Source organism: Bactrocera tryoni, chromosome 1 (genome assembly GCF_016617805.1).
Source record: "Bactrocera tryoni isolate S06 chromosome 1, CSIRO_BtryS06_freeze2, whole genome shotgun sequence".
NCBI classification, from domain to species: Eukaryota; Metazoa; Arthropoda; class Insecta; order Diptera; family Tephritidae; genus Bactrocera; species Bactrocera tryoni.
Genome location: NC_052499.1, coordinates 36,732,115 through 36,755,566, shown reverse-complemented (window position 1 = coordinate 36,755,566; position 23,452 = coordinate 36,732,115). Strand labels below are relative to the sequence as shown.

The 23,452-nt window shown below is 36.3% G+C and overlaps 1 protein-coding gene across 5 annotated transcripts in view; it reads right to left on the bottom strand.

The window, feature by feature from the left end:
- Positions 1 to 23,452, bottom strand: part of LOC120770407 (calponin homology domain-containing protein DDB_G0272472) — a 143,031-nt gene that overhangs the window by 45,205 nt on the left and 74,374 nt on the right. For all 5 annotated transcript variants that reach the window (XM_040097880.1, XM_040097845.1, XM_040097854.1 and 2 more), the window contains one exon: positions 11,182 to 12,348. In XM_040097880.1, the coding sequence (XP_039953814.1) occupies positions 11,182 to 12,286 (1,105 nt within the window). In that variant the 5' untranslated portion in view covers positions 12,287 to 12,348. The remainder of the gene's footprint in view (positions 1 to 11,181; positions 12,349 to 23,452) is intronic.

The window sequence follows — 23,452 nt, the reverse complement described above, 5'->3', positions numbered from 1 at the left end:
AAATCGACTTAGCAGTATACTTTATTGGGTCTTTGACGTTTCCTTTTGAGTGTTACAAACTTCGTGGTAAACTTAATAATCAAACTCATTCAGAGAATAAAAATTAAACGGAAAAATCTATGTTTACATATATCACTATTAAACTGCATAATATAATTAATAATGTTAAATAAGCTCAATTTTCAACTTCGAAGGCAAACAATTTGATTTTGGAAGGCCTTAGTTACATGAAAGTTTGTTCATTGTTAAAGTTAGAGGCACAGTGCTGATTGTGTCAAGAGGAACAGTTGAGGGCAACATAAAAATCAGCCATAAAATAGCTCGTGATTTCCTGAAAAGCCACCTAGCGAATTCATGATTATAAGTCCCATATAGAAAATTCACTGGCCATTATGGATGTCATTAAAATTACCATAAAGGCTGTGAAATTATTAAGTATCCCATAATGACCGTCATTGCCGGGTTCTATAGCCATCGACAGTCGGAAAACACATACATACGTACATATGTTTGCTCATAACTTATAAATACGCACATAAATGTAAAATGCCTGCCAAACAGCAGTAGTCGTAGGCTGGGCAGTCCCAAGTGCAGCTGCAACAGGCAGCACCAAGCTCATGAACTCATGCCACAGCGCACGTTGTGATGCCACTGAATACTCGGTAGCGTGTTGCACATTTTTTATGATCCGTTAAACGTTGCGTTGATGGAATTTCTGCAAATAATCGATGTTAATGACAATAAACAGCAGCAGCATCGCCAACACTGCTATACGCCGCGCACGGGCGGGCAATAAAAGTGCAACAATTATTGTAAACTATAAAATTGTGATATATGCGAATTTTACAAGCTGTAACGACAACAATAATGTAAATATAAACGGAAGGCAAACTCCGGAGTGACCATATATAGTATGGTGCTGTCACGCTTAGAGAGCGAACGGTGCAATAAATAAACTTGTTTGTATAGTACATATATATTTAGAGATTATGAAATATGTATTTGCTTTTGTGAATCGATGTGCTTAACCTTGGATAATGTTGCAAGATGTTTGTATATTCTGCAAGTAGAGGGACTTTTAGATTTCATGAGCTTTTTATATAGGAAAGGAATGAATATTATAAGCTCATTGCTAACTTTATAGTGTCTTCTGTCTTTTAACTTAAAAAAAAATTCTGAATATATTGCTTATGAAAAGGTCTTTGCTGGGCCTCGACATTTGTCAAAAATTAGTTGCATTGTACTAAAATGAGGGGTATAATATTTGTTTGAGGTAGTTTCACTTTAAAATATTCGACGATTTTTGAAATGTTTTGTTATTTTCACTGATTTTATCGTAATACGTATTCTGTATCTGAATCGCTATACCTTGATTAAGATGTCGGCTGTATCCAATGAATTTTGAGTTTTTGTTATTAATAGTTTTGTCTCACGTGTGTATATCTTTATTGATGAGTTATTTATCACTTGACTTTCAATTTCTGTCAGAGACGACCGAAAAGATCGTAGTAGATAAAAAAAGTTGGTTATGTTGTGTTTAGCCAAAATCTGAAGAGGTCAGTAGGGTAATCTTTTTTCCAAATTATGTTTTTGTTTTGCATTTTCTGATCCCTTATACTCTTAGAATTAATGTAGAAACCATTGGAAGGTTTCGAAAAAGGCCCAAAAATAATAATACCGCTCGACTTTCGGAGGGCTCGGTGTGCACTACTGGCACTTTAAACGCGTTTTTCTCAAAACTCACTTTTTTAAAATGGCGGACATGATTCCGGTCGAACGACTCAACCGATTTGCTTACTTTTTTTTAAATGGTCACAAAACGCCTTTCTATCGTCCCTATAATTTATTGACAAAGTTATGACAAAATTTATATAAAAAAAACATGGAGAAAAATTAAAGAAAAAAAATTTTAATTACTTTTTTATTTATCAACATTTTTTCATGATTTTAGTAGGGACGATAACCATTCACGTACTTTTTATGAATAAATTGGGTTTTTGTGTTTCAGGTGATCCAAACATGAGAAATCGTGTCCGCCAGTGAAAAAACGCATCTCATTCACCCAGCCATTTCTCCGACAGATGTCATCAAAAAATTCCGAAAAAATGTGTTTATACACTCCACGATATACCTCATGATATGTGAAAAAAGCTTTATCTTATATACATATGTACAAGTATAAAAATGAATCGCAAAATGTGTTGCTAAGCGCATAACTCAACAACGCCTGGACCAATTTGGCCAATTCTTTTTTCTAAATGTTCGTTTAGGTTCAAAGATGGGTTTTACGGCAAATTCAAATAGTTGCCGGAAAACCCCTAAAAACAGCCCTTTTCTTTTTCTCATACAAACGAATGAATGTTTGTTTGTTAGTAGCGCTAATGCTCGAGAACGGCTGAACCAATCTTGATGAAATTATCAGAGATTGTTCGCTGTGGATCGGGGAAGGTGTAGAAAAAAAACCGTATACTTTTCATGAGGAAAAGTCGGAAAATTGGACAATTCCAAAAAGTAACTTTTTTTCATAGAAAATTTTTTTTTTATTGTTTTGTTTTGTTTTTCAATTATTTGAATCGTGCAAATTTGTCGTTTGCTTTCTTTATTCCGGCTATTCAAAAAAAAAAAAATATTGAAAATTAGTCAGTGAAAATATTATGTGTGTTTCATACAAAGTAATCAATTTTAGATAGAAATTTGTTACGCTACCACGAAGAGGTCGCGCTAATATCCGTCGGCGTTCGTTTTGCCATCAACGTATGGCAGCCCAAGACACATGAACGAGTACTCCCAGGATGCGGTGACATACGTGCGGAATTATGGATCGCGGCCAATCAGCAAGCGATCGTCACGATGTCACAGCACGACTTTTCAAACAAGAGCTACGATATTAGATGGACTTTATCTTGAAGCAACGTTTGGCATATATGGTGCTGTTAGATGCTGGATGTACTCTGTTGAGTTGCAAAAAAGAGATTTGCCGCACCCACACATTCTTCTTTAGATGGTGGATTGTGGTTACACCAGATCAAATTGATGAAATCATTTCTGTGGAAATTTCTGATGCAGAGAAAGATCCAGTATTATACGAAGTGGTGAAAACGTATTCATAGACCTTGCGGACACCACAATCCCACTTCGGTTTGTAAATGCACGAAACACTATCCAGGTTTCTTTCGGAAACAAAAACTGGAAATGATGGATATCCACTCTATCGGCGTTGCTCACCAGAGGACAACTGCAGAACATTCAACATTCAATTCAGAAGAGTGAATATCGAAGTTGACTACACATCACAATATCGAAGTTGACTACACTATTTGCCACTATTGTCTAATTCACATTCAAAACTCACGATAAAATACGTCATCAAAAGAAGCAACATGGCGGTTATTGGCCTCGAACGATATGGTCGATACGTGAACTGCAATAAAGCGCTTTGTAGGATATTTACCTTTGCGATTCATGAACGTTTTCCGACTGTTGTGCGTCTCGCGGTTAATTTGGAGAATGTCCAAAGATTGTATTTCAACACAGAGAATACATTACAGCCAGTGGAAACACCGCCAACAACAAAATTAACATTGGCGAGTTTTTTTCAACTTTCGTCAGTGATCCGTTTGCGAGAACATTTTACATCGTCTCGCTAAGAATTGGAAATGGGTCAATTCCGGTTGATACTTCCGGTTTGATATCAATTCCATCTTCCCTTTATCAATTCACGAAAGATGAGCTCATCACGAATGTTCCTTAACTGCACGCGCTATGATAGCTGCCAAAAATACCGATGTTGTTGACTTAAACTGGAAGATTCCAAGACAAATTCCGGGAAACCTGCGCTCATACAAATCTATCGATTGTCTTGGCAATGAAGACGACGAATTATCCAGTGGAATTTCTAAATTCTTTGGAGTATGCCACCGCATCATTTGCGTCTCAAAGTTGGATCTGTCGTTATTATGCTTCGCAATCTTCACGCGCCGAAACTGTGTAATGGAACCCGACTGATTGTGACGCACCTATCGAATACAAGAGGGGCAGAATGCTTGTCTCTACGAATTCTTTTGAGTTCTAACGATATGCCATTTCAATTCAAATGTATTCCGTTTCCAGTGAATATTGCATTTGAGATGACAATCAACAGGGCACAAGGATAGACGCGGAGTGTGTGGCATAAATTTGGAAATGCTAAGTTTTTCACACGGCCAGATATACGTGGCTTGCTCACGAGTTGGAAAACCATCTTTTTTGTACACCGGAACAGAAACCAAAAAATGTTGTTTATCGGCTGTGTTACATTGGAAACAAAATTAAATGATAAATTCAGTTTTTTTTAATTTCAAAACACATAATTTCACGCAGGACAACGGCTGCGGGGTCAGCTAGTTGTAGAATAAAAATTTCTATAAAACAAGAAAAACGTAACTTCGGCTGCACCCGTAATATAACCTTCACAGGTTCATTTCTTTTAGTAACTATGTGTCCAGTTTGTATGGAAGCTATATGCTATAGTAACCCGATCTGAACAATTTTTTCGGAGACTATGTACATTAAGCAGTAATCCATGTCAAATTTCGTGAAGATACCATGTCAAATGCGAAAGTTTTCCATACAAGTTGATGATTGATTCCGATCGTTCGGTTTGTATGAACAATTTCTTCCGATATTACATTATTTCTATGAACAATAACTCATACCAAAATTTCGTGAAGATATATCGTCAAATGCGGAAGTTTCCCATGCAAGCATTTGATTCCGATCATTCAGTTTGTATGGCAGCTATATGCTATATATAACCGATCTGCGCAATTTCTTCGGAGATTACATTATTATCTTAGAAAATAGACCCTACCCTACTGATCCCTTAAGTTTATTTCGCTTTGCGGCTATTATTCTTTATTTTGCACGCATTTTCAAGGGGTTATATAACCGTGAGAATTTTCAAAAAATCGAGTTTTGTATATTTTATTTTCTTATTGTACTCAATATCGTTGCGGAGAATATTTTCGAAGTTACACGCAAAAGGCATTTCAGAGTTCTTGGAAGCACAAGATCAAGCTTTAAACGCATTTTTTCAAAATAGTGCTTTCAAAGTCAGTGACCAACATTACTCGAAAACGGCTAAGCCGAGCTTATTTTTTTTAAGCAATAAATATTTGTTTTTGTGAACAATTTTTAATAATACTGAGTCTTAAAATACAGTTAAAAGATATCATAATATGTGTATACATATTTGGATCAATAAATTTAAAAGTTTTCTAAGAAAAAATATGGAAAATTCGCTTTTCGCGAAGGCAAATACAACAAAAACAAGTTTGTGCTTTAAGGGCTGTTGTGCGTTTAATTCAAAACTGGCGTGATACTTTTTAGCCCGTTTTTGAACGTAAAGTATCTAGTTCAAGCAGAAATGAGTTAATCAATATTATTCGGCAAGCAATATATTGACTATGTATGTATGTATAACAAAATTAAATTTACAAATCCTTCCCCAAGCGAAAATATTTATCAAGACACGATTGAATAAATGTAATATATAATGAATTACATTCAATAATTAATCACCAATTAATTCCATTACACATTTTTACGAAACAATAATTTTTGGCATCAATAATTTGCAACTTTCATCATAAATGCAGTGCAATGAGTGCATACAAATAAAACAATGGAAAGCATCAAACGATAATCAGTGATTCGGTGCAATTAATCAAAGTGGCACTTGAAATTGTGCGCATTCATTCGAAAATGATGAAAGTCACTTCAATGCATACATATGCACACAGTAAATGGGTGAAATTCGCATTAATAAAATAGCCGTAATCACAGAAATTTTCACCGCACCCATTCAATTTCACTTAAGCGCTTTTTAATGACCTCATAAAAATGCAACGGCCCACAATTAAAATTTTAAATCAACAGACCAAAAATATATACATACATACATATATGTACATATGTACATATTGTTCGCTTCACGCATTCACACACACAATATAAAATAAACGCAAGCAAATGGCTGCGCTTCAATAACAACAATAACAATGAAATTAAATAGCAGCAAGTCGTTCATTTAATACAAAATAAATAAAAACTTCATGATATATTTATATCATTTGCACATTTGTTGGTGCAATCGTGCCTGCTTGGGTGTTTGTTTGTGAAAGTGTTGCCAACAATTTTCCATAATAAATTTTGCAACAGAGTTGAGTTCAACATATTCGTACATATTCGTGTACATACATACATATGTAAGTGTATGCGTCGATATTATAGAGAAAAATGGGTCACCACAAATACCAAAGCAATTAGCCAATAACGTTCGCAATCGGATCGGCCGACGGCGCAGCGAAAAGGATGGTAGAGATGGGACGAATTGGCGACATGAAGGGAGGGGGGGTGGTTTGGTTGTCGGTATGCAACGGTGAACTGTTTGCTACAATTGCAATTTGCGCCCGAGTGCTCGCAATGCAGCGGCGTCAGTATGTATATGTGAGTTGGTTATTTTACACACATAATTAAATGCCGTTAAGTGAGAGGGTGATTCAATGCGATTGGCAAATGACTGCCCACAAAATAAAAAATGGAATGCAAATATGTAAAGTGACTTCAATGCGAAATGCAATCGACCATAATGCAAGACACGCGGCAGCAACAACACTGCGGCGTCGAAAGTAATCACTGTGCATGCGAGCAACAGCAATGGCAAAGGCAACAATGCTAAATGTTAAATCAATTAATTTTATAGCAATAAAAAACATTTGGCAATCAAGCACCTTAATATTGCATAAATTAAATAAATATACATGCATGTATATGTATGTACAATGTATATGTGTGTGTATGTAAGTATGTATTGGAATAAACATTTGGAAATGTGCAGTGAGATATTGCACTGTCATACAAGCGATAAAAGTTAATGTCGCAAAAATGATGATGATGATTTCATCAGTAATTTACGAGTTTCACCATTTGCTCGGCATCACTCGTGATTGATAACAGCGCACAGTGGGCGAAATGGTCAATCTGGCAACGCTTTGTTAATAACATCGAAAAAAATTAAAATTTTAGGTACATGTACATATATATTCTTTACAAAATTATTTATTATTAACAAATACTTCATCAATTAATATCGGTAAATTTTGTTTTTGTTTTATTAAGCGTTTTTCTTTATTTTTCGGATGTACATATGTATATATGAAAAATATAGGAAGGTAAAAAATTTCAGGTGTAATTCTTCATTTTCTTTTAACGGGTGACCCAACTAGAGGTACTTTTTTCAATAGTCTATTTTTGACAGATCACGCGTGAGTCGTGTAAAGTTGTCATGATATTTCATTGAGCGTGTATTCGCATCACCATTCATTATTGGATAATATTCGAAAATATAGTAGCCGTAGCTGACAGTGTACAATCGATTCGGCGCCGTTCGCAGCAACTCGGACTGACGCATCGAACGACTTGGCGCATTTTACATCAAAATCTTAAATTGAAAGCGTAAAAAATACAGCTTTTGCGAGATTTGAAGCTCCTCGACAATCCCAAGCATTTCTTCGCTCCATGGGCTCTTGAAAAGTCAATGGCGACCGATATCGCGTTCTTTCGAATGCTAATAAACCCCATTAAATTTGATGTTTCTGTGTTTTTTCTTTAAAAAAAGTTGGATTCCTTGAAATGTATCCCCTTTTACAAAACTTTTTAAATATAACTGTTTCTGGTGGTAATGAAAAAAGTTTATGGTGATCAGTGCCTATCCCATAGTAATGTGCATGAGTGGTTTAAGCGATTCCAAGAAGGTCGTGAGGACCTCTGTGACGATCAGAAGTCGGTCGTCTTCAGAAGTTAAAAATAAAGACAATGCTGATTTGTTTTTACGATTCCGAGGGTATTGTACACCGAGAGTTCGTCCCACCTGTCCAAACGATAATGCTGTGTTTTACCTTGGTGTTATGAAGCGTCTTTTGTCACGCATTCGTCGTGCTCGACCACAATACCGTGGGGCAGGGTCCTGTCGCCTGTTGCAGGATAATGCGCCGTGTCATCGGTCGACGCTTGTCACTGATTTTTTGACAAAAAGCTCCATATTAACCATTAATCACTCACCCTACTCACCTGATCTGGCACCCTGTGATTTTTACCTATTTAGAAAACTTCATTTGCCCATCAAAGGACACTGGTTTCAGGACATTTCAGCTATCCAAAAGGCGACGACCGATATTCTCAAGAGCATTCCGAAAAATGACCTTAAACACTCATTTGAAATGCTAATTGACCGGGCTAAACGCTGTATCGAAGCACAAGGAAACTACTTTGAATAACAAAATATAACTTTTGAAAAATATTAATTTTTTGTTGTTTTTTTAACAGTCCTGTTTCTTTTGCGACAGACCTTGTATTACCATATGTTTTGAAGTACTTCGAGGTACCTATAGATTTTGACGTTATTAGCATGTTTGCATTAATGCGTCTCTTCCGGCACCATTTCTATTAGAAACGAAACATTTTCAATAATATCTGCGCCATGTATTACAATTTTATGATTCGATGGATGCTCGTGAAACCAGGACATGTGAAAAACTGCTACGCTTACTGTATATCTCAAGCCATTATGCGGAAAATTACAGTTACAATAGGATTCGGCGGCTGAAAAATTGTGCGGGTAGCATTACCGTTGCTTGTGTTCCCAGAACCCGTCTTTAGAATGTCCACCAAGATACCCATTTGTTAACTTAGTTGCTAAGCACCCTCATGTATGTAAGGAATAGGGGTTTTTAAGGCATCACCTAAACTTTTATTAATTTTTGAAGCTATTGCAGAGTCTACAACATTGAAGCGAAGCATTCATTTTTCAGGCCTTGTAAAATTTTACGCGCCCTGATATCATTCTTTATTGGTGCGGGGTTTTATCAACAACAGATGGAATTTTTTCGTTTGAGTCTGTGCTGCGTTTTCCGTAATAGTTGCCACATGATGGCAGATTATTGCTGATCTTTAAACGATATTGTCCACTGAAAAATTATAAAAAATGCTCATAAAATGAGCATATATAAGACGAAAACAACTAGTTTTATTACTAATAAAGCAACAATCCGAACTCTTGGGTGAAAGATATTGGATGTAACCTTAAATTCTTCGAATCTTGTATCAGACCCTGTAATTGGAAAGTATTTATGCCTGCTGTGCTTACCAACCGACTTCGTATAACATTTAGATTGCGTTGTTTTCAAAACAAAGACAAATATAATTGTTTGAAGAATACTTATATAATATATCTAAGTATCCATTTTTTAATGTTTATTTAAAAAAGTTTCTAAATACATAGATAAATCAACATTCGTTTGAATAATCAATTTCCAATTGATTTATGAGAGTTAATTTCAATATTCGCCTGTATAATTATATCAGGTTGTTAGTATGTAAAATTAAAATACAGTGATTAATTACAAGTGCATTAATGCTCATAGATAAGCATTGTGGTGCATTTAACAGTGGCCCAACTTCCAGTTTTTGCGCCCCCCACTTTTGAATGCGAAGTAATGAATGTGCTAATGTGATACTTACCTAAGCAAGCAAGTGGAAGTAAACGCGATAAAGTGTTTAAAATGTAAAACGGTAATTATATAATGACAATTCAGCAACTTTCAAGTCAACAAGCAATAGGAGTCTAGATTTCACGAATACTAATACTTGTTTTCCTTTCCAACAGCGGATATGAATCATTGCGGTTTTATTTATATATAACAGCAAGACACGTCGTAAATGCGCACAACTCAATTCTATTTAAATGCTCAGGTGATTCGGAAATTTATTCATAAATATTTTTCGTTGCAAGCAAACACTTAAATAAAATTGTTTTGATTATGAAAAGAGGTTATATTTTATTCTATAAATGTCGTTATTTATAAAAAGCGAACGTAAGAAAGCGTTGCCTACATTTTGGGGCGCAAATAGTTAGCTTTTACTTTTGCATTATAAAAAATATAAAATTTACATTGCGTATAGGAAGAAGCAAAGAAGGCATCAATTGCCTTAGACTACTATAGAGAGATATGTGAACGGTGGAAGTGGCTCGAGAAGAGACGCAGTGAGTATTTTTACAAATGGGTGGAAGCTAGTAGGGCAGGTTGGGGAAGGCGTCTTCTAATCTAGCTCTACACTAAGTTTAGCTTTAGGCTACTGAATTCACGTTGTGTTTTTAAAGCGGAAGTGGTTGCTATTAAGGTGGCAATTGATTTGCTGTTCCGCAGTGCAGCTTAGTTGAGCTCAAAGATAGCCAAGGAGTATCTATATTCTAGATTATTAATTTACTTCATTATCAAACTCGTTTGGGTGCTTGGTCATAGCGGAATAGTTGCAAACTACAAAGCCAATGCTAAGAAGAGGGGCACCTTTACTGCGTTCATATAGTAACGGGAGCAAGTTGGTACTGGACCAAAGGAGATCGCGTGTGCTTAGAAGTCGTTGTTCAACGATCAGCTTCTGCGGGATCATTTTGGCAAAGAGTAGAACTCATACGCTACTACTGAACTGCTTGCCCTTATCAAATTTCAACCTTCCGCAATCGTAGGAGTTTTGCTAGTCATTGTTCAATAGGCATTCATGTCGTCCAGCCGTATGCAAATTGTCAAAGTTGAGTGAAAGTCGGGGATGTGGAAACATCCAGGAACTTTCTTTTCTTTTGTTCAGCTTTTGCAAGACTTAGATTGGAACATCTCGGCGGTCATACCTTCGGTGAACCAGAAGACCTAGCTGAAACTGATATTAGCCGCCGCAATAAAATTGTGATCGGGTCAAAGCACTTCATTTACGAGCAGCTTCATAAATTTTATATGTGGTCTAGGCAACACAACGGACCGTCGTTACAAGTTGTCCAAGTGAAATCCCTGTAAGGATTGTTCATATAACCGAACCTAACCTTGAACGAAATGAGGCTACAAGGTAAACTAAATAAGATTTTTGTATTAAATATTAAAGAAATGGACTTTGTTCAGGTCTTAATTTGGTAGTATTTATTTTCCTTCAATTCTAAAAAAAGGTATGTTAATCTGCCGCTTTTTACAATTTGCAATATACTCGCAATTAAAGTTATAAAATTTTCCTATTTTCATTAAATTGTAAGTACCATTAAGTGATTTTTAAGCCACATTACAAAAACAGTTATGGATGTTACATGCTCGCACTTACCTTTCTTGCTGCTTCCGGCTTTGGTAAGAATCTGTGTGTGTTTCACTTGTGGTGGCGGAGAACTCAATTCTCGCGGCTTCTTTGGTACGCAAAGGTCCAAAGGCTGATCCATTATACTGCCACTTGCATCATCTTCACTGGCTTCGCTCACCGATGTACTACGCATATGTGCCGGTTCTCTTAACGGTGATTGTGGTTGTTGGGTAAATTGTTGCTGAAAATTACGTAGTATACTTTTAGGCGACTTGGCCGGCACTGGTGGAAGCGTTACAGCTGCGTTTGAATTGGATGACTCGTCCATAGCATCGCGTTGTGGAACAATGTTGTTGTTGCTGGCATTGTTGGGGACAAAAGTGCGCTGTTGATTCGGCGAGGCAAGGGCCCGCCAACCGAGGATATCAGCTATTGCATGTGGTGTTGGCCGCATAGGTGGACGCGCATAAACATGTGGGTGCCAGCTTTCTGTGACATTATCGCTAGCTTTAATTTCGAGATCATTATGAGTTTTGGAGGGTTTTAACGACGGTACCGCAGTTGGTTCCAAACGTCGGGGATGTGGTGTTTTAGCGCGTGGCGGCGGTGGTGGTGGTGGAGACAGAGGTGTCTGGAGAGGAGGTGCCGACAAACATGCTGTTTCCAAATAAGCCATATTACTACCGCCATTCGTGGGACAGTTGCCAGGTAAGGAGCGTGGTCCCGCTTCAAGCGTCTTCTGTAGAAAATTTCCAGTAATGCGTTGCTCGGGTTCAAGCACCTTTAGCAAATTTGAAAGCTTTTCTTTGTTGCTGGGGCTTATGCAAGCGTGGTTCGCCGCTAAATGCTGCGCTGCCATATTGTGATTTAATGCGCCAATTTGATTATTATTCATGTTGAAATTATTATATTGCGGAAGACCATGTGGTGGTATGGTCAATGGACTCTGATACACATATGAACTGGCGGCGGCCATATTTAAGTGCTCCTGCTCGGCTAGCGTTGCCTGTAGGCGGGCGTGTGACTTGTACTTTTGCTGCTCCTTGGCGAGTAGTGCGGCGGTGCTGAATATAGGCGCATGCGCTCCGCTTACCATTTCAGCAACAGCGTCACGGTCAATTTCGGGCATCATTTAAGGGCGCTCTCTGACCGAATACTGTTGGCGAGATGTATGGTGCAAAGGGAAACAAGGTTCTGTTGAAAGAATATAACGGTTAGTTAGAAATATAATATATTTGTCGAAAAGATTCAATATCTAACAAAACATCATCAAAAGCCTTAATTAGACTAAATTTGGGTTAACACTACCGCCACGAAAACGATCATCGCGGTATAGTAATAGCGTGTATACTACATATTTAGTTATATAGTATTATCAATAGCCTTTGATATTTATTCAAGAGGTTCAAGACGAGTGAAGCCTCCGGCAGATTTAGTAGTATATACTTAAACAATATCGATCTTAGGGGCCTTAGCCTCTACGAAGGAAATCCTTTTTTAAAAATTACCGCTTTCGCCGGAGGCTTCTCATTAAAGTTGGTCACTAACAGCAATTTATTCTTTTTCCACTGGGTTAACCACTTATTTCCGAGTAACTCAACGCCATAGCATTGACTCATACCAGTTTAATTAAAATAATTAGTTAGTAGCTGCTTAGTTCTCGCAGAATGAGGAGACTGTTTATATAAGTGTAAATACATAAGTAAATTATTCCAATTACGGTTATCAGCCTATGGCTACAATGGTCTGCAGATGTGAATTAAGTGATTTTTATACTCTCGCAACAAAGTTGCTAAGGAGAGTATTATAGTTTTGTTCACATAACGGTTGTTTGTAAGTCCTAAAACTAAAAGAGTCAGATATAGGGTTATATATACCAAAGTGATCAGGGTGACGAGTAGAGTTGAAATCCGGATGTCTGTCTGTCCGTCCGTCCGTCTGTCCGTCCGTCCGTGCAAGCTGTAACTTGAGTAAAAAGTGAGATATCATGATGAAACTTGGTACACGTATTTCTTGGTTCCATAAGAAGGTTAAGTTCGAAGATGGACAATATCGGCCCACTGCCACGCCCACAAAATGGCGGAAACCGAAAATCTATAAAGTGTCATAAATAAAGATATTAAAGTGAAATTTGGCACAAAGAATCGCATTAGGGGGGGGCATATTTGGACGTAATGGTTTTGGAAAAGTGGGCGTGGCCCCGCCCCTTACTAAGTTTTTTGTACATATCTCGGAAACTACTGTGGCTATGTCAACCAAACTCTACAGAGTCGTTTTCTTTAGGCATTTCCATGAACAGTTCAAAAATGGAAGAAATCGGATAATAACCACGCCCACCTCCCATACAAAGGTTATGTTGAAAATCACTAAAAGTGCGTTAACCGACTAACAAAAAACGTCAGAAACACTAAATTTTACGGAAGAAATTGGCAGAAGGAGGCTGCATCCAGGCTTTTTTTAAAAATTGAAAATGGGCGTGGTCTCGCCCACTTATGGACCAAAAACCATATCTCAGGAACTACTAGACCGATTTCAATGAAATTCGGCATATAATATTCCCTTAACACCCTGATGACATGTACAAAATATGGGTGAAATCGGTTCACAACCACGCCTTCTTCCAATATAACGCTATTTTGAATTCCATCCTGATGCCTTTTCTGTATAATACGAGTATATACATTAGGAACCAATGATGATAGCGGAATAAAACTTTACACAAATACGGTATTTGGAAAATATGTAAATGACGGATAATGAAATCTTTCTCATGCGAGAGTATAAAATGTTCGGTGACACCCGAACTTAGCCCTTCCTTACTTGTTTTAAACTGCAAATGTATCAATTTATCAGAAAGAAACAAAGTGATGCAACATAGTTTAAATAATGTTAGCGAGGTAATAGAACCTATTAAATACGATTAATAAGTAAGAAAGAGCTAAGTTCGGGTGTAAGCTAAAATTTTATACTCTTGAAACCTTACAACTAGCAATAATCAAACCCAACTACCGTTATATATCAAAGATCGAAAATCTTTCTATTAGGTATATGGGGCTAAGAAAAGTATGGACCCGATTCAATACATTTTTTACATACATAAAATTTGGCGAATCAAACGCAGCGAACTCATTTAGCAAATTTGTTAAAGCAACCCTACATAATTTCGCTGTACGGGTATTACAAGATGAGCCGAATCCAACAAAAGTTCGCGGACGACGCACTTCCAAGCAAATGTTTGCCTGTTTTTTGGAACAACTGTACATATCTCAACCAAACCACTAGAACAATGCAGAACAGTAAATTCTAAAAAAAGAATGTTCTTTTTATTTTATCGCCATGAATTAATCCCAGCTTTTCTCTGCATTATATTCTTCTTTCGAATTACGATAGAATGAAGTATTTGTTTTTTTAGTAGAGTTAAAATTACCAGCAAATTTGTAAATTAAATTGTTTTGTTGATTGAACCACATTGGAAAAAACTTGCGAGATTGACATTTGGACGAAATCTCAGATAAGCAAAACTAAAATAGTTTGTGCAGATTTCGAATTTTAAGAATTTATATTAATTCCAATTGTGGCACCATAACTAATGACGGTTGTAAAATAACAGGTAGCCGGTATAGTAGCGAAATTCCTCATCGTGAAGTGTCATTATTAATTTAGATTTGTATATAACCCAGAAGAATAGAGCATTTGGAATAGAATATTCGTTTTATGTATGTGTATCAGTTTGAATTCGACATGTTCGAGCCGACAACGTCGTCACGTCAAATAAATACATTTACGTAAATTAGAATATTATTATAATTAGTTATATAAATAGTTAATATGGGTTATTTTCTACTTGGCTATCTCAGTATTCATAATTTTATGTAGATATGTTTCTTATTTCTCTGTTTTAAAGTCATATAGGCTAAAAGTCATAGATGCTAATACATAGTTACATATCATTATATGTTTGTATATGGGAATATTTTGTGGTCTCAATTACAGTACGGCCGACTGCCAATTACTTCGCTTCGTCCACATTTTGTTGACCTGCTTTGCGTTTATAAGTTAATTAATGTTGTTCAAATACTCAGAGATAATGGATACGACTGGCTTCCCTACGATTGGTGAATGGGCGAGTGCTGCAAACATGGAAAAGTAATCGACTTGCCTTCAAGCAGAGCATTCAACATTGTAAATGTGTACATATACCTATATATACATATATGTAATGGTTTACATAATTAATTAGATTGGTACTAATGATGACAAGAATATACATATATACAATATAACAAATACATAACAATACCAGTACACTTTTGTTGTTAAGCATGATAGATGTATGTATGTACATAAGTAGATGTTTATTATTAAGTTGTAATAGTAATAATATAGGCATATACCTTTCAATTACACTAAGCACCTAGGTATTACGCAATTCAGCTAGCATCCACTTTGAAAAGCTCAAACTAATTCTGGTTAAATTCTACTAAATAAAGCAACCAATGGTCTAGGATCAAATCGAATATCTCAAATCAGAGAAAAATGTTGCGATGTAAAGTGATAAAATTAATTAAAAAACACTCATTAAAAAATGGGGAGGTGGAGCAGTACCTTCATGCAACAAACCGTCCATTTTTTACCAAAAAATACAAAAGATCTCTATTGGAAATGATTGTAAGAGCAAAGTGGATCTATGTAACGTTGCATAAAAATAAGTTTATGTTTGATCCAGTACCCTAAACTACTGAGCAAAATAGATTTGAAATTGGCTTCGATTTCCGAACAAAAATCTTTCTTGAAATGGTCTTTGATGATGGAAGTTGATCTCTATTAAACACGAAGACTAGCTCTATAGCTTCAATACTTCCCTCAACTTCTCATTAACTGAGTTCATGTTCGCTTGGTAATCCTACACGCTTATATACTCGGACTATGCTCAGTATGTCCTAATACAAACACAAAAAGCTAACTTGCTAAATATCTTCGCTACAATTGACATGTCATTTGAACTTAATAGCGTGATGCACTCGTATAATTAAACGTTTTGATTACGAAACCTATAAATATAAGTATATGCTCAAAAGTGAGGCATACTTGTCTAAAGGACGAAAGAGAGCGTGAGAGAAATAAAGTTGTAAAGCAAATAATACGAACACGATTTTGAAATTTATTTATATAAACAACTGAGGGAGAAAGCGGAAATAGTAAAGGACGAGTTCGCACAGATTTGTAAATCGTAATCGTAAGACTTTGGCATGTGTTAACGACGAGAAATGCAAACGAATAAATGCGAATGACACTAATTTGCTCACAATGGCGGCATTGACTATAAGCTCTAGTCATTATAAATATGTGTGCGTGAGTAACGATTTGCTGTTGCAAAGAGAACTTTTGCTTTGGTTGAGCGAGAGAAATAGTGAGTAAATGTTGCGCAACATGTTGCTGACATTGGCAGTGCTTTGGAGCCGCAAGGACCGCTGGCATAGCAATTGCTGAACTATAAATAACATTTCAATGCAGTGTTAGGTAATTTGTAAATGTGACTTTGCACGGGTGGTGGGCGTTATATCTTTATGTACGGTTTCATTTGTACATGCGGAAGTCGTTCGAGTCATTCATACGATGTAAAACGATATTTCGAATTGTACTTTTGACTGGTTTCATGTTATTTTTACTTTGATTTTTTTCAGGATTTTATTTTATGATTTTTTCGACTGCTTTAAGAATCTATTGTGAAGTTTCAGTATATTTCTTCTTATCTGGAATACTGGGGTAAGGATTTACAATTTTATCGGCTTTTTCACTACATATCCCTATTAAAAAATCTAAAAAAAATAACTTTTGGCTAAGGGCTCACGTAAATTCGCGAGTTGCGGACATACATACATATTTGTAATTTTGTGTACATACCATATATGTATGTATAAATGGACCACACACCGTATATGAAATGAGGTTAACAAATTTGAAATCTAAGCTGAAGTCTTGTGTGTGAATAACTTTAGGAGAAGAATTCTATTAAAATTTCCATTTTTCATTGTTGATATCAATTAAGGGACCTTGTCTGTGAGGTCATTGAAATCAATACGAACCCAAGTGCAAGGACCGAGAATCTTTACATAATGGCATCTAAGTTGAGCTGTGAAACATTATCATTTCATTGAAGACAAAAATGCCCTTTTCATTGAGAACACCAAGACCCTAAAGTTGAGATACTGATGAGAAACAAGGATCTGAATTCGCCCGATTTTTCATATCAATATTCTTTCTGCACATTTACTTGGTCACAAACCATTTCTGCGCACTGTGTTTTTGACGCTGTCACATTGCAAGCCGATGTAAGTTTGCGTGTGTGGGCATTGGCATGAAAGTGGGCGATTCCATCAGCATAATTTAGTGCAGTTTTTGTGTTATTCACTTTCGTTCGTTGGGGAAGGAGAGTTTGAGGTTATGAATGGGATATTTATATATGTGCGTTGAGTAGCATTTAGACAGGTACGTATATATTTATGCATTTATATATGTATATGTGTGTATGCATGTTACTTCCTACAACTGCTGCTTCCATTTCCATCCGCTATCAACTATTTATTATCATACTACTTATGATGCCACTTTATATACCTCATACTCCCAAGGATATCCGTATCCTCATGGTCCCTAAATGTCAATGTTTTTTGTTTGTTTGGGCAATTCGGATTCATCATTTTTATAGTATGTAATGTATGTGTCTGTGTATGTGATGTAGATAAACACATACATGTGTGGTTGTGCAAGGGGCACCCATATCTTCGCTATGACAGCACGAAAGTATAGAAAACAATCGATACAGCAATAAGAAGCTTAGGTTGAGCACTGATGACGATTACATTGTGACTGCATATACATACATAAATATATAGATACATATGCACATGAGCGTGTATTCGCATATTGAATTGGCGTCGTTTCGTTTGTATCGCTTTTGGTGACTTTGCAATATTCAATGCGGCGCGTATCTCCTTTTTCACTAACAGCCCGTAGGCGTTATACAAGCGTTCGCTATTTGACATTAAGGGCGCAGATAATGCTTTTCAGATATTTAAGTAAATGGACATGTTTGGCTGGGCTGACAATAACGTTTGTGTGTCTGAGGCAATATTTTGTAGTCTTATTTGTCGATGAGGGTGAACGTATGGGCTCTTAGCTCTCCGATAACTTTATTATAGTTATACAGCAGTATAAAAGATGTGAGCTATTTAAAGCAGTGACTGCGAATCCAATTATTAAAAAAATTGTTAAACATTTTTTAATATTTTCAATGCTGTCTGCTCGGGTTTAAAAATAATAGTGTAAGATGGGATATTTGAACCCAAATTTACGAGGGAATACTACTTTAAACTATATTAAGCAGCTACCTTTAAACGTGCAGAAAAGATATTAAATATTATCATAAGGTTCTCATGTTATATACATATATACACATATATACATTATCAGAGAAATTGTTTTAAACTAATGCTGATATATTTGCGAAATTTCAGCTATCAAATTGCATACACACCCCTCTGCATGATTGACCCAGAAACACATAACAATTTTACTATAACTTTATGAACACCCTCGAAGGTAATGCAGACAAAAAAATTGAACAAAAAGTAAAATTGGCCGCAACCACCACTGTGGATTGAGCTCACGTAACTATGCCAAAGTAAATTCATTAAAATTTCCTAACCTAACATTCTTGTATGGTCACATGGTAGTTATGTGCCTTGCTGCTTGCACAAAGCTAACAAGTTTATTGTGCACTGATGACTGGTTTAGTACTAGTTATGAAAAACCCAATATATTAAGTGACCGATATTAAGTGCTGAAAAATATAGAAATTAAGTGAACTTGTGAGAACATAAACCTCATATGATGTGTTTAATTAAATTCAAGAAAAATATAATCTAAAAACATTCCTCTACTTTAAGGGCTTCTTGGCGCGGCAGTTCTATTGAACTAGTTTCTACACAGCTTAGACGAAATGTGATATCTCACACATCTTTGCTGGGATCAGATGTTACTTCCATGCAGAACATTAAGGTATTTGAGCAGGCCATCTCAAAAAGTCGCTGCAGCCTTAGTGCCTGCACGTGTTACAACGTTTCGTGTCAATTTAATTAGCAGAAATGCCAACATAAAATATTTAAATCATTCGCTAAAAAATATTTCAGAAGAAGAGAGAGGAGGAGGACCTTGCATCCATAATCAAAGGGTGCGAATTCTAAAAAGCATACGTGAAGGCGCTCGAGCGAGTAGTGCATGCACATATGTATACACTTGCATACGTGTAAACGCAGACAAGCGGGAATTTCCTTGGGGCTAATATGAATTTTTGCTACGCTTGTGACAAGTTTCCTGGAAATCAATTAGTGACAGCAGCCACAGGGTGGTTCACGAATAATTTCCGGCGTTATATAATTTATGTGCGCATAATATATTTGGTGAGACTGTACATACATATGTACATACATATGTATATGCGCTTATATGTTATGTATAAATTGTCTGTTTGTGGCACATATACAAGTTGTATCCCTTAAAAATACCATTTCGAGAAACTCTGAGCAACAGCTGGCCAATGTGCCCATAAAAAGCTTTTGGGTTGCTTGCAAGTGACTTCTGTATTTCAGTGAAATATTTTAAAACAGACAAGTGCAAAATTGTGCATAAAATATTCATATATTGAGGCAGGAGCGAATGAGCGTACAAGCGTTCCTGAAATAACATAAGTGAAGTTCTTCGAGTGCCAGGTAAAGGCTATCTGCAACGGAAGTGAAATGCCACTTTAATTTTAATTTGTTTATCCTCCTGGCATTGTCCTTCCACTACCTACCTACGTTCATATAAACACCTATACGTATGTGCATATGAATAAAAAATAATTGGCTTGACGTGAGTAGTTTGTGGGGCGCCCTGCCCACACAATCCTCTTTCAACTGCAGGCAAACGCACGCATACGCTCACACGAAAGCGAGTTCGGTAGCTTAATGGTACACAATGTAGTGGTAGTGGTAACCTCGCATGCCGAGAATGCCGGAAATATGTTTCAGAGTGCGACAATACAAATTAACTTCGGTCTGTTTTCGACTCATCTTCTTACTCCTCCGCAATCTGATTACCCTCTTTCCTAACAGTGCGTTTTCTTGTCTCTCTCTTCTCTCTCTCTCTTAAATATGTGCAAACGCTATTTTGGATTTTATTTACTCTTTATACACTTAAGTCTATGCACGAGGTGCAAAGATCATCCCTGTAGGAATGGCAGGAATGGCAGGAATTGGCTAATTTCGTCGCTGAATTGGAGGTGTTTGGATTCTACTATATTCTAGACGGAACTAATTTTGGGTGGGATTAGAACTTGATTACTTGGTCTTGGAGCTTTTCACGTGAATAACAAATTAAGAGCATGAAGTATTAAAATTTTGGAGTTCGTTATACAAGTAGCCCATGCTTTCTAGAAAGTAACTTAAAGGATATGTAACTAGTACCGAGCTATTCGATGTAATGAGTAGTGTTAGAATTCATCAGACAAACTCCATTAATCCATGTTTAGGAAACTTAAATGCTTAGTTATTAAGTTAGTGATTTAACGTCGTTTGGATGTTCTTAGCAATAACCTCCGAAGAGATTTCGTTCCAAAATTCTATCTATGTATGTTCATGTGAACTTATGCATATATCTTCGAAATATATCTACTCAACCTTATATATGTATATACGCTATGAATAAGCGCTTGTGTTCCTAAAATTACATCCTGCATTTTTGTCCGTGTCCTTGTGAATGCTGTGCCATGAATTGCTGTTATTGTTGTGGTCACTATAAAACGGCCATATTGTTGGTGGTATGGTCGGCGTTTTTTTTACGTTATAACTGTTAGTTGACTACCATTTCGTATGTCATGAATAAAGAATGTAATAGATTTCGACTGACTGACCTCGTTGTGATATCAACTTGTGCAGTTCCATTTGTAGAAAGTTATTTAGATACTTACTTATATAATATATACTTTTTTAAATATTTTATGAAGCAAAACTAAAATTGACTTGACTCAATTGGCTTTGAGTGCATGACATTATTGAATCAGGAGTTTATTGCTGCGCTGATGTAATTTTTTGGCAAATAAGTTCGAGAAAGTTAAGTTATTATAAAATAGATGGTGACAGATTTGTCGAGACATGTTGAAGATGGAACTATTTAAAGAATTGTGAAATTTCTTTTATGCATTTGTTCAACGATATTAACATTTGCATTAGGAAACAGAAAAGAACTTTGAGATGATGAAATATTTATGACAACAAAAAATATATAAATTACAAATGCAAGGCTGCTAACAAAGTGGATTGTATGATTACTATCAAATGAGTACAGGTTATGTCTTTATGATACGGTTTTTATTTAAAACGAATTTTTGACATCTTCAATTAAATTTTTTACATGTCATTTTATTTTTTAATGCAAGTGCTAAATTTCTTGACTTTATTAAAACTTAGCCAAAAATAAAAATTTTAGTGTTTCTTCACCCAAGGAAGGTTGATATTGTCTATTGTCATTGCACGCAAAAAATTGCGGTAAGAAAAGATTTTGTATTTAGTGCAAAATATTGCACTGAGGTGACGTGGCTCCACCTCCTATGTAGTTTAGTAAACATATGTATCTCATAAGCCACTAAAGCAATTTCAACTAAACTAAAGCGCCATTTCTCTTCATACGCTGTGAAAATGGGTGAAATCAAATAACTTCCCGTATAACGGTAATACTGAAAGGTACTAAAACTCCGTATGGTATTTTCTCTTTACGGTTAAGCATGAGTGCCCCTTAGATATGCCATCTCACGTATAAAAATTGAAAAACGGACTGTAACCTTTCAAGTCTCTAAAAACCGTATATAAGCACTATAGTGATAGTCCTGACTTTTTACAGTAAGTATCGGTCAAAATGTGAGATATGTTAATGAAATACGGAGAGAAACTTTTGCAGAAAATAATGTATATTTTGTGATTTAATATTTTTATTAAAATTTTTATTAACTCATCACTGTTTGATGACGAGACACGCCCGCAGGATAAGGCTGACAGATGAAGACGACTGTAGGGCAGGACACCAGGGAAACAATGGAGAATCTCAACGTGCACTTGTCCCACTTTGGCAAGACTACGCTGTAAGCATCTGGGGTCCCCACGGTATGATACACTGAAGGAGGTATCGATGGTGATTCTGTTAAAATTCATGTCAAGCGCAGGCATCCTAAAAGATGACTATTTGTCTTGGATCTAGGAACCGAACTCCACCCGGTATTGCAAAGGACCAAAACTCGTGTACCTGGCCTTCCAGATTAACATAATCTAACCTTTAAAAAATGGGTAAAATCAGGTCAATATTCCTATTAGCTCCCTTATGTATGCCCAATGTTTAAACTTCAAACTTTCGTTTGGTTAAATGGTCACTTAAACACTCGGTATACTATAGTTTAGAAAGGTTATGAATTATTTTCGTTCATAGCAAAATCTATTCACAATTATCTAAATATTTTATTGAACATTCTGTTTTTTTTCAAGCTTTAATTTGGAAAGAAAAACGATAATACCGGTTTGTATAGGGATAGAGTTTCTAGTAAAAGTAAAGTATAATAACTGAATTTTACTTTAATCATTTATTACTATTGTCTTCACCACTGAGCGACCAAAAATTACTTAGATGGAATAAAATTTGAACTTGCCTTTGAAATAATTATTTCAAAAGGTCATCATATCGCAAGTATATACATACATACATACATACTTATATACTTGTAATCTGCTAAAATTCGCAAACGCAATATTAAATTTCATAAATCCCCCTTCAAATTCCTCATCAAATCACGAAAGCTATGTAAACAAGTTCACTTTAATTTGAACAGCAATTGCTAAATGGAAAGCAAACGTTTGCAGCTGCAGATTTATACATAAGTAACGGCGTATTAAAGAGCCGCGAAAACAACCACAAGAAGAATTCAATCTAATTCCCATTCTGGTGCTTGCTTTGGCATTCCGACGACCCTCGCATTGGCAAGTCATATTTCCCTGACAGTTGACAAAGCGTAACTTTATTATTGTCACAGCGCTCACACATCCCCACACACACACACGTGCACCCAAGCTCAGGGCTCTCTCAATCTGCACATAATGTAAACTAAACTGCTGACTGCTGTCTAGCGTTTCACCCAGCAGGAGGTAACGTTGCGGCACAACGCCGCGCACTGAAGTTGTGAACCAAGCGTGCTGCCACCCTCGCCCAAAGAATA